The following is an 11,848-nucleotide window of genomic DNA, read 5'->3' on the forward strand; positions in this document are numbered from 1 at the left end:
TCTCACAGTGCTGGGATAACAGGTGTGAGCCACTGTGCCTGGCCCAAAATATTTTGAAAGGTAGCTATCTGTGAGGCTGGGCAGATCTTCCTGCTGGGCTGCTGGTGAATTCTAGAATGTGGTCAAGGGCAGGCATGGGAGGAAGCCCTGCAGGGGTGCACCATGGGGCGGGGGGAGTATGGACTTCACCTGGGCAGATTAAATTGGGAAAGGGTCGGGAGAGGCAGTCAGATCATACACTTAGGAGAGTTTCAGGTGAGAGAACCAAAGGCCAAAACACTCCCCGAGCTTCTGATAAGGGCCTGGAGAAGCCTGGCAGGCACACAGAGCCTTCACCTTCGCCCTGGAAGCCAAGTTGTACCCTTGCCCAGGATGACGTAAATGGCATGAGGGACACCACGAGCTCTTTGGCTCTTGTTTCTGGAGACAGATTTTTGCTTTTTCACCCAGACTGGAGGGTAGCAGTGCAATGAAGGCTCACTGCGGCCTCAGCCTCCCAAGTAGCTGGACTACAGGTCACCGGCCACCACAGCCCACTAATTTCCTTTAATTTTTTGTACACTCCGAGTCTCACTATGTTGCCCAGGCTGGCCTCCAACTCCTGGGCTCAAGCGATTCTCCCCCTTGGCCTTCCAAAGTGCTGGGATTAAAGGAGTGAGCCAATCACACCCAGCCACTGCGGCCTCTTAGATCTGCTTTAGGATTTGGAGCCTGGGGGCTTCTGTTCCCCAAGGATCACTAACCTTATCTGAGGCCCCTTTGGAGGGGTCAGGGCGCCCCCCTGGCCACGCCACACACTCAGAGCCAGATGCTGCCAGAAGCTATTATTGTTATTACCGGCCGGCAGCACCGGCTACAGCCCCAATCATAAGAGGGAAATGGACTGAATCCCCGCACCCCAATCCCTCACCCACTCCGACCCGAGACTGCCGACCCAGCCTGGCATGTCCCAGCGCTCTTGGGGCCCCTGTACCACGCTGGTTCCTCGCCGTGGTGTCCCGCAGGTGTCCCGACCCTTTCCGCACTTCTAGGAGCCCACCTTGGGCGGCGGGGAGGCGTCGCCTGGGGCTCATGAGTTCCACACTGTCATCTCCACCAGCTCCTACCTCCCAGGCGCCTGCCCTCCCGCACTATCAGGTCGTGCCTCCGCAGCATTTGGCAGATCTGAGCCCGGTCCCTGTCGCCCCTCCGAGGGAGCCTCACCCTGGCCGTGGACTAGAAGCAGCAGGAGACCACAGGCCACCGCGCTCAGCCGCCCCCGAAGTCTGTGCAGCCGCATGGTCGGCTCGCTGGCCTTGGTTCGCTGCCGGCGGACACGCTGCTGTTTCACCCAGAGGCTGCCCCCGGGTCGGTCCAGCCGTGGATCAGTGCCTTGCCCAGCCTCGGAGTTTGGACTGGGCAGGGAGTGGGCGGGGTGGGCTGGCTTGGGCGGGGAAAGATGGGTCTGGGGAGCGGATTGAACAGTCATAGGTGGGTGGCGATCTAGTGGCAGGCAGGTCCGGGCACGGCCACTTCCCCTCTGCCCGGGCCCCTTTGGCATCCTCGGAAGGGGCTGCGCCGCTTCTCCAGTCACTCCACGATCTAGAGAATCCTCTCCTCAAACCTGTCCTTGTCCACAGGCCCGATGAGCGTGCTGGGGGATCGATAGGAGGGGGCAATAAACTAGAACTGGAGAACCCAGGAGGGCTTCTCTGAGGAGGTGCACATTCAGGATCCTCACAGATGGAGAAATGGGAAGGAACTTGATCGGGGTGAAGGAACCGCTTGAGCAAAGGCAGGGAGGAGTGACGGCACCCTTCATTCTGGAAGCTCCTCCTTGCTTTCGGGACTCAGTTTCCTGGGTTCCCCTTCACAGCCCCTCATCCCCTTACAGTCCAGGGTCTGAGGGTCTCCGCAGTCCCCTCCCTACTCAGTCACGCCCTTCTTTGAAACGTACACGTGACCACCTCACTTCTAAAGGAACGCCCCGCTTTGCCTCGGTGGCTTTCAGTTTCCTCATCTCCTGCGGAGACCAGGGCCGTGGTCATTTATCCACTTGACGAACATTTCATGAGCACCTGCCGGTCAGAGCGATGCAGATCCGGCACTCTTGAGCCTGTGTTGCAGCAGGGGAGGCAGGCGCGTCACTGGGAGATCCCGAGACACTGGGAGCCCTGCCAGACCAGAGGCGACCAACCAGCCTGGGCATGGGAGTGTGCTGCGGTCTTGTAACTATGGGCCGTACAGTGTCTGAAGCCCGGAGGTGGAGGTTGCAGTGATCTGTGATCACGCCACTGCATTCTAGCCTGGGTGACAGAACCAGATCTTGTCTCAAAAAAAAAAAAAAAAAAAAGGTAGGGGCAGGAGGTAAATTTAATTGTAAGTTATTCCACCAGAAAGCTGTTAAAAATATAACTATTAAGTCTAAACAGTAATGCTGGAAACCGACTTTGGGAAGGTATATTGTAGATCTGCAGAACTGAAAAACATACAGAAACATGCATGCAGCCGGTGCTCAATAAATGCTTTCAGAATGTAGTGGGAACATTATGCACCAATCAGTGTTCATTGAAAGGAAAGTCTCCTCCCTCTCTCAAATTCAAGTCAGTCCTGGCTTAATATTATCCTTGTCTACCACCTGGTGGACAATATGGGCAATGTGGGTGTCCTGGTCTTTGTCCCAAACTTCACAGGGCTCTATAGTTGGGCTTAAAGGCCGTGGATGGAAAGAAGGGAGACTTTCCCCATGGACAACTGGTGCCCTGAGAGGCAAGATGGTCAGAGGCAGGGGCATAAGTGGATTATTAGGGTCTGTGAGACAGGAATACAGCCTTTTAATGACAGAGAGAATATACTTGGGTGAAACCAAGAGGCCGATTAAACACAATTGGCCACTTTTGCACACGAGATAAAAGATGAGGTTTTTGCAGAGCGGGGAAGGAGAAAAGTTTAGGGACAACAATGAGGTAAGTAGGAAAATAATCATGTGGATACACATGGTGAGTTCGTGGATGCTCAGCGGGTTGAAAGGTTGGCAGGGGAATTCTGAAAAGCGAGAGGACATCTCCCTGGATGGAGAGGCCCCTGGGAGCCAGAGGACAGGAATCTCTTCACAAGTGTGCTAATATCCTGTGAGTATGGGCCTTACAGTGTCTGTAGAACCACTGAGAAGAAGAGCAACCCTCAGGAGACTGGCGACTGAGGAAGCAGTTTGGCTTTCCTGGCCACTGTGCCGGAGGCCCAGGCTCAGGGGCCTATGGACAAGCCCAATCTTGCTTCTGACAAAAATGGGGTGAGTCACCTCTGCAGGACATCGATAGTTGGGTGGGTGGTTTTTTTTTTTTTTTTTTTTTTTTGAGATGGTGTCTCCCATTGTTGCCCAGGCTGGAGTGTAGTGCTGTGATCTCAGCTCACTGCAACCTCTGCCTCCAGTATCAAGCCATTCTCCTGCCTCAGCCTCCTGAGTAGCTGAGATTACAGGGGCCTGCCACCAGGCCCATCTAATTTTTGTATTTTTAGTAGAGATGGGGTTTCACCATATTGGCCAGGCTGGTCTTGAACTCCTGACCTCAGGTCATCCCCCAGCCTTGGCCTCCCAAAAGTGCTGGGATTACAGGTGTGAGGCACCCAGCTGGCCTAAGGTTGTCATCTATTAACCAAAGAACAAGTCCTTGCCAGACATCAAATGTGCTGGCACCTTCATCCTCGATGTCCAAGCCTCCAGAACTGTAAGCAATACATTTTTGTAATTATAAGGCACCCAGTTTATAATAGCAACCTGTAGTATTTTGTTTAAACTTTATATCAGTAAAGGAAACTCTATTTTTTTCAGACAGGGTCTTGCTGTGTTGCCCAGGCTGGAGTGTAGTGGTGCAATCACGACTCACTGCAGCCTTGACCTCCTAGCTTCAGTGATTCGCCTGCCTCAGCCTCCTGAGTAACTGAGACTACAGGTGTGTGCCACCACATCCAAATAATTTTTGTATTTTTTTGTAGAGATGGCATTTCTCCACGCTGCCTAGGCTGGTCTTGAACTCCTGGGCTCAAGCTCAGGAGGCCCACCCCAGCCTCCAAAATTGCTGGGATTACGGGCATGAGCCACCACACCTGGCCTAACCGGTAATTTTATTTATTTATTTTTGAGGCAGGGTCTCGCCCTGCCGCCCAGACTGGAGTGCAGTGGTGCAATCATGGCTCACCGTAACCTCTGCCTCCTGGGTTCAAGTGATTTTCGTGTCTCAGCCTCCCTGGTAGCTGGCATTCTAGGTATGCACCACAAAGCCTGGCTAATTTTTGTATTTTTAGTACAGACAGGGTTTCACCCTGTTGTCCAGGCTGGCCTCAAACTCCGGGCCTCAAATGATCCGCCCACCTCAGCCTCCCAAAGTGTTGGGATTATGGGTGTTGGCCACTGCACCTAGCCTAGCCGGTAGTATTTTTGCTATAGCAGCTGAATGGACTAAGACACTAGGCATTCCGGTATCCAGGTTTTCTATTGGCCACTCACAGATATAAGAGCACTTGGGGCTTGTGGAGAGGCAGACAGAGGCTTTTTTTAGAATTTATTTTTATTCTTTCAGACCTCTCAGGGATGAACCAGACATAGGCTTCTCACACTCAGGTGTGGGCAACATTCTTGAAAGCACCTCCCTCAAAGTGGGAAAGGCCTGGGGGTTCAGAGGAGAGAAGAGAGAAGGCAGGGAGAAGGTGGAGGTGAGGAAGGGAGGATGGGGCCCAGGGCTCAGTGGGGTGTTGGGGAGGGTGGGATTCCACTGGGTTTTGCCCATCCACAGCTCAGTGGGGGGATCTATCGAGTGTGTCTAACAAGAGAGGAACCGTGGCAGGTTTGGTAGCTAACATGGTACAATAGCATCTTCTATTCTCTTTTTTTTTTTTGAAATGGAGTTTTGCTCTTCTTGACCAGGCTGGAGTACAGCGGCCCAATCTTGGCTCACTGCAACCTCTGCCTCCCGGGTTCAAATGATTCTCCTGCCTCAGCCTCCTGAGTAGCTGGGATTACAGGTGTACACCACTGAGCCCATCTAATTTTTGTATTTTCCATATAGATGCGGTTTTACCATGTTTGCCAGGCTGGTCTCCGAATCCTGTCCTCAAGTGATCTGCCAATCTTGACCTCCCAAAAGTGCTGGGATTACGGGCATGAGCCACAGTGCCTGGCCTATTATTCTCTTTTTATTTTTATTTTTCTCATAGTTTTTTCCCCTTATATTTTGTTTTATTTGCTTTTCAAAAATCTTTTTTACTTGTCATTGACTTGAAGCTCAAAACTTTCCTATTTAGTTTCTAATCATATACTCTCTTTCTCTTTTTTTTTTTTTTTTTGAGAAGGGGTCTCACTTTATTACCCTGGCTGGTCTCAAACATCTAGCCTCAAGCCATCCTCCCAACTCAGCTTCCCCAAGAGCTGGGATTACAGGTATGAGCCCTCATGCCTGAGTGAGTTCTTAATAAATGCTTGCTGAATGGATGGACGGAATAATGAATGAATGGCTAAGTGAATGAAGGAATCAACTTCTTTCTCCTCAGTGGCTGTGTGTGGGCACAGCAGGCTGACCCTCACCTGTAAGCGAGCCGACCCCCTCCTCTCCAGCACAGGGAGCTACAGCTCTGTGTGTCTCTCTTCAGGTTCCTCAAGCTCCTGGACCTTCTGGGACAGCGCCTTCTTCCAGAACTGGAGCCTGTGGGCCTTCAGAGCCTGGCCCACCACAGGCTGTAGGTTCAGCTGCAGGTACCGCTCCTCCTGGTCGAACAGCGGCCAGTGTGGCAGACCCTCGCCATTGGGGTTCCTGTAGACATGCCATCCCAGCAGGGTGGTATGAGGGTCACTCTGAGCCTCTGGACCCCAGACCTGAGCACCCTGAATCTGGTCAAGCAAAGCAGCCAAGCATGCCAGGTGGGCTTGGGGAATGAGCGGGGAGGCTTCCAGAAACAGGAAATAAGCTCACTCTGGCTAGTGTCATCACCAGTGGGGGCTGGGCGGCCGGCTCTGTTGTGTCCCTCTCTCTGAGAGGGAGGCACTGACAGTGGCACAGCACTGGCGCCCACCCTCCAGGTAGACCAGAGAGATGGAGCGTGTCCACTGCCCCACGCACCCCCACCCTGTCCAAATGGGTCCCGGAGCTGAGGAAGGGGCTATCATGTGATGAAGGATGCGGGTGTGCTCTTGAGGTCACCCCAGACTAGGAGAGCACTGGATGGGCACAAACCCCCCAATCAGGGAGGTTGAGGCAGGGGTGTGCCGTCTCACCCGTTTCGAGCAAAGTTGGCCCAGTACTTCATCATCTTCCTGCTTAGCCGCTCCTCCTCCTCAGTGAATTTAACTGCAGAAAGAAAGGGAACATGTGTCTTGGTCAGGATGTCCTACCTCAGTATCCCAGGTGGAGCTTGTCCTTGGCCCATTTGCCCTGTGTCCCCAGTCCCGCTTCTCTGCTTTTTCTCCCACTGCCCTCAGGAGCCAGCCTTCCCCTTTTCCAAACTTTCCCCTTAGTCCAAGCTCTGGCTGACTCCATCCTGGGCTCCTTCCTGGCCCCGAAGGCCCCTTTTTCCTTCTGTCTCTGGGAGTCATTGAAGAAACAAACATGTCGCTGAAACACCTGCTCTGCACCACGCCAGACACCCAAGGGTGGGGAGGGGCGGAGGGAGCACAGGCTACAGTCTGAAGAGTAGTTAATTCTAATCCTGGCGCAGCCTTTGGAGCTGTCAAACCTTGGACACCTGATCTCATCCTCTCTCTGAGCCTCAGTTTCCTTATCTGGGCAGTGATGGCAATCAATCACCCTTCAGGGACCCAGCCAGGGTCCCAGCCCACCTCCTGGGAAAGGAAGAAGACTCACCATAGTTGCCCCAGAAGAAAGTTCCAAAAACAAAAGGAAGTTCATCACCATGGTCTGCCTTCACATGCGGCGGCCTGATGTTCTTGACCCAGCTCGGCTGATGCTGGAACTCGTAGAAGTACACAGGGGCCCGGGAACCTGTGGGGTGGACAGCCCATGACACGGTGGCCTCCCCTGAAGACTTCTTGCCTCACCCATGGTGATAAGACACCTAGGTCCAAAGCTGGCTGGAATCTGGACAGTGGGGTGTGGAGCCCCAGGCTGGGGCAGGAGCAGAGGAAGGGACTTGCGATTCTTTGCTGTGTCATCTTGGGCAAGTCACTAAAGGTCCCTAACTTCAATTTGCTCATCTGCGAAATGGGGGAAATGTCGGGTTTTTGGGCTAGCCATGAGGATTTACTGCAATGATGGACGTCAAGTGTTCCCGGAGCCCAATAAACATGAGTGTGGACCCGGACAGCAGCAGGTCTCACCTGGGACCCACAGCCCTGAGCTGTACCCTGCCAGCCAGGCTTTGGTCCAAATATACTCACGCTGAAAATGTGCTACTTGGAGTGCAGGGATCACAAACATGGAGTCCGCCATCATCTCCTGGAACTGGGCTTGGAGGGTCTGGGGATCCCCATTGTCCCCAATATACTCCTCCATCAGCAGGTCACCAAATGTAGGAGGCAACATCTACCCCAGGTGGATCAGGAAGAGGCAGGTTAGACTGGACGCCAGGCGCATGGATGAGGTGGTCTCGGGCTTGGGGATGGCACACGAAGAGGGAGCAAAGGCGAGGCTCTGAGGTGACCCCACCCCTAAACACACACACACCCAGGCCTTTGCTCATGGGGGTCACTACATAGGCAGGGTATCTGGGGGTTGGATTTCCTCTGCCTCAGGACAGGAGAGGACCCCTTCTCCATTGGCGAGGGACCCCAGGAGCCTTACCATCAGCGTTAACGTTTTCTGCAGAGCAGCCTGGGAGGCCTCTCTGTCCATTTCCTTCTGGGTATCATAGATCTTCATGACCTGGGTGGCCGGGAGAGAGTCTGTAGCTGGGGATGGGATGAGCTTGGAGATCTGAAGCCCTGAACACCCCCCACTACCAGATGGGCTCCCCAGGCACTTGAGGACTTGGGTTGGGCTTCACCTTGGGGATGACCCAGCCAAATTCATCATTGTTGACACCGACGATGCTGGGGACAGGTTGAAAGTCAGCAGAGGCCAGCAGCTCCTGGGGGTGCCTGGGCAGGAAGACCCCATCCACCACTCCGGGGATCATCTTGAAAGGCTGAGGGAAATGCAAGGTCAGGGAAAAAGATCAGGTCCCAGACACCTTCCGATGCCCTCTGAGTACCTTCCACTCCTTCCCGGTTCATCCCCGGATGCTCATACTCACCCCAGGAGATCAATGTCTGGTTCAGCATGCACCGACTTTCAGTCCCACCCAGGGCTATGACACTCAGGCAAGCAGATGAGGTACTGTGCCCAGGGAATATGAGGGCTGTGCAGGCCTGCCAGCCCCATGCCTATTGCACCCCTTCCTCTACACCCACATCCGTTTAGACCAACCTTGTTAATTGCAAGAATGTCCTCTTTACTCTTGCCCCGCAGGCAGCCCACCAGGGCCTCAGAGTCAACCTGGTCACAGGCAGACAGGTTGGCCACCACCTGCAAAGGGACCAGGCAGGGGCTGGCTCATCCTTCCAGATAGAGGAGAGGAGTTTGCCCAAGGCCCTGGCCAAGGACAGGGGCACCCCAAATCTCAGAGGGTACTGTGTATGAAGTCCTGCAGTTCTGACACTGTTCCACCTCAGAAATCCCAGACAGAGGGGCCATCCCATCTGCCTAAATGGTTCTCCTCATGATAGGGATCCCTAGGGTGACAACTTTGCACAGAGGTCACAGAACAAACTTGGCCTCTGCAATGGCAGAAGGATGCGCATTCTGACCCTGGAGCCCCCCAGCAATTCCACGGTAGGCAGCAGCTCCTGGGGCATGCTCCCGATGGCCCTAGTCATCCCTGTTTAACAGACAGAGGCTCTGAGGGGTATGAGGGGAGGGAGCAGGCCTAGGCCTCTTCAGCTGAGGGCACTCACTGTGGAGATGACATCAGCTGAACTGGCAATGAGGCCGGGCAGGAGGGCCACGCCACTCTCCATGATGGCTCCGTGGAAGAGTCCTTGGGATATAGGGGACACAACAAGTGAAGACACACTCGTGCCACCTGCAGACTCGCCAAAAATGGTGACACGGTCAGGGTTGCCTCCAAAGTGGGCGATATTCTGCCGGACCCAGCGTAGTGCGGCCACTTGGTCCAGGTAGCCCCAGTTGCCGGTTGCGTGCTTGTCTCCAGTGCTGAGAAGTAGCAGGGACAGGAATCACAGGGCTGTCCTGGCCCCGCTCAGCCCGGGTTGCCCAGCCCAGCCCTAGTCTCACCTGAAGAAGCCCAGGACACCCAGGCGGTACTGGATGGTGACCACCACCACGTCCTCCAAGGCGGCCAGCATGGAACCATCATACATGGAAGCCATGCCAAAAACAAGCGCACCACCGTGGATCCACACCATCACCTGGGGAAACAAGGAAGCTACCACCCAGCCAGAACCCCATCAGGGCCACTACCTAGACCAATCGGTGCTTTGCCTCTCTCTACGTCCCCATTAGCTCTCGAGCACAAATTCATTACATGGGCAAATGGTTAGGCACCCAAGATCTATCAGGAAGACCAGGCCTCCCAATCGTTGCAATCGAACCCCCCTGTATCAAAGTCTGGTTTCATTAGCCCCAGAAAACTCACCAAAGTGGAAAGAAAAGGGGTGTCTCCCTGATGGCTCCACATGAACATTAACCAAAAATGTCCTTAGCCTGAACCACATAGTGCGATCCCATTTCAACAGAAAACGTTTTAAAAATTAGCCAGGCATGACGGAATAGGCCAGTAGTCCCAGCCACTCGGGAGGCTAACCTGAGAGGATCACCCAGGATTTTGAGGTTACAGAGAGGTATGTTCATGCCAGTGCATTTTAGCCTGGGCAACAGAGCATGATGCCATCTCTAACAAAAAAAAGGTTTTGTGTGTGCCCATTCTCATAGGCCCAACGGATTATCCATGGCTGGGGTTCTTGGTCACCTCAAGGTGCAGCCCTTGGGCACTTGAATGGATCTCCAGGGCATGAGTTGGCTGAGTGAGTTCTGGGTCCAGCCCAGAGCCACAGCCTTTAACCTCTGGGAGCAGCCAGAACTCTGTGACCCCATGTCCAGGGGCCAGCTGCCCAGTCTGAGTAAGGAGCATTTCTTGGACCTGGTAGTGAGAAACTTCTCAGCAGCGTCCATTCTGCAGCAGGGCCTGAGCTAAGATTGTCCTTTTCAGCTTCTTGCAGAACTGTCCTCCAACCCCCAGTGAACTGTGGCCTGACACCCACCGGCAGGTTAGAGCCTTCATGGCTATGGGCTGGCGTGTAGATGCTGAGGTACAGGCAGTCCTCGGACATGGGGACAGAAGGGATGGTCACATTGAACTGGCTAAAAAACTCTGACTCCACTGCGGTGAGGTCCTGCAGACACCTGGTAACCAGGGCAAATAATCAGTCCAGGGGCGGGGCTGTAGCCAAAACCAGACCCTGGGTTCAGATGTGCTCCCAGCCACCCTCAGCCCCTTTCCACAAGACCCTGCTCGACATGTGATCCCTCTCAAAAATCCCTTCCCACCAAGTTACAGGCCACAGGCTCTGGGGAAGCTGGGATGGAGCTTGGACTTCCAGGGAGGCCTCGAGGTTATTGAGGACCTTGGGTATCATTCCTCCCAATGCTGGAAACCTTGAATCTTAGGGGTTTCTGTGAGAACCATTTGCTGCATGTGTTGACATTCACCACTATATGGCTGTACCCCCTCAGGCCTGGAACAGGGGAGTAGCCCACATATATGTGCTACATGAGTGAATGGATGTTAATTTCTCATGAGAAGGGCAGTGGGATGTCCCTCATCCCAAGTCTAAACTCTCAAAAACTCATCATTCCCACATGGCCTCCAGTTGGAAAAATATACACATCTCTTAGCCAATGGCTCCTAGTCCTGTCAGCGGACACAGTGACTGTGGAGAGTGCGGGTCCCCAGAAAGCTACCCCTACTGTTCTCTTCAGCTGTTTGCAACATCTGCCACTAGAGTTAGGGGCTCCTACAAGGTTCATAGAGCCAACCCGAACCTTTCCCAGAGACACCCGCCAATGGTGGCAGAGAACGTTTGGCATAACCAGAATCTGGGGAGATATGTGTGTCTGCCCCTCCCTTCACCACCTGGAGGCAATGTCTTCTGAATGCCAAGCCCTGAGCCAGGAGTCGGAGAAGTTATTCGGCCCTCCCGAGCCTCAGCATGCTCATTGGAAAAATGCACACGGGAATCCACGAAACTCAGAAGGAAAACTGGCTGTGGGGGTTTAGATGAAATGACAACTGGAGCCTAGCTGAGCTCAGCACACCCTAACCCGTGCCCCATTGTCTGGAGTTCCCTGGACCCCTTGGAGAGCTTACATGGCCGGATGGGTGGTTCCATCCCTCACACCACTCCAAGATTCAGGGGGCTCAGGAGGTGCAAATCGCAGCAGACCTAGAGGTGGCTTGGCAAAGGGAATTCCCAGGAAGGTTTGGACCCTGGCATTGGCGCCCTTCACGTGGACAAGACTCCCCAGCACCTGCCCCGTGTGTGTGGTCCGGATGGGACTGGCAGAGTCCTGGCCTGTGGGCAGAGAGACAGACATCACGGTTGGGTTTGACCAATCGACTGCCCTCCCAGACTGTTGGTATTGCTGCTTCCTTGCCATCCTCATCTTAGCTCAAGGGATCCTGATCTGTAAACACGGGCTTTACAAACTTCCTGCCTGTAACACTCCCTTCCCGCTCTGGCTTCCTGGGCCTGTCTCCATCCCACCAGGCTGAGGCTCCTTGGGGCCCAGCATCATCGTTCAGCCCTAGGACCTTCAAACAAAGGGTCACATGCCCTTGATGGGACTAGAGTGTCCTTTCAACT

At 54.0% G+C, this 11,848-nt stretch overlaps 1 protein-coding gene across 4 annotated transcripts; it reads right to left on the reverse strand.

Annotated features, from left to right (window-relative positions):
- Positions 1 to 106: 106 nt before the first annotated feature.
- LOC116471363 (cocaine esterase) lies at positions 107 to 11,594 on the reverse strand. Of its 4 annotated transcripts, none has more exons than XM_032157583.2 (12): positions 11,353 to 11,594; positions 10,247 to 10,388; positions 9,261 to 9,394; positions 8,921 to 9,179; positions 8,394 to 8,492; positions 7,972 to 8,112; positions 7,770 to 7,850; positions 7,367 to 7,511; positions 6,834 to 6,971; positions 6,248 to 6,320; positions 5,561 to 5,786; positions 107 to 2,095 (listed from the first exon to the last, which is right to left on the reverse strand). In XM_032157583.2, exons 1-11 carry the CDS (start codon positions 11,577 to 11,579, stop codon positions 5,600 to 5,602), a joined length of 1,626 nt encoding a protein of 541 aa, XP_032013474.2. In that variant the 5' UTR covers positions 11,580 to 11,594; the 3' UTR covers positions 107 to 2,095; positions 5,561 to 5,599. The 4 variants fall into 4 exon arrangements, with proteins under 4 accessions (XP_032013474.2, XP_058297066.1, XP_032013475.2 ...); XM_058441083.1 differs by lacking the exon at positions 107 to 2,095 and adding an exon at positions 2,106 to 2,309; XM_032157584.2 differs by lacking the exon at positions 107 to 2,095 and adding an exon at positions 2,107 to 2,285.
- Between the last annotated feature and the right edge of the window lie 254 nt (positions 11,595 to 11,848).

This window comes from Hylobates moloch, unplaced genomic scaffold, assembly GCF_009828535.3.
Source record: "Hylobates moloch isolate HMO894 unplaced genomic scaffold, HMol_V3 SCAFFOLD_6, whole genome shotgun sequence".
NCBI lineage: Eukaryota > Metazoa > Chordata > Mammalia > Primates > Hylobatidae > Hylobates > Hylobates moloch.

Excerpts from the sequence above, each read along its gene's own strand:
- LOC116471363 (XM_032157583.2), bottom strand. The coding sequence starts at position 11,579 with ATGTCTGTCTCTCTGCCCACAGGCCAGGACTCTGCCAGTCCCATCCGG. Across the intron at positions 10,389-11,352 it reads GGAACCACCCATCCGGCCAT|GTGTCTGCAGGACCTCACCG; the intron begins GTAAGCTCTCCA and ends CCTGGTTACCAG. Across the intron at positions 6,321-6,833 it reads TTTCTTCTGGGGCAACTATG|TTAAATTCACTGAGGAGGAG; the intron begins GTGAGTCTTCTT and ends TTCTTTCTGCAG.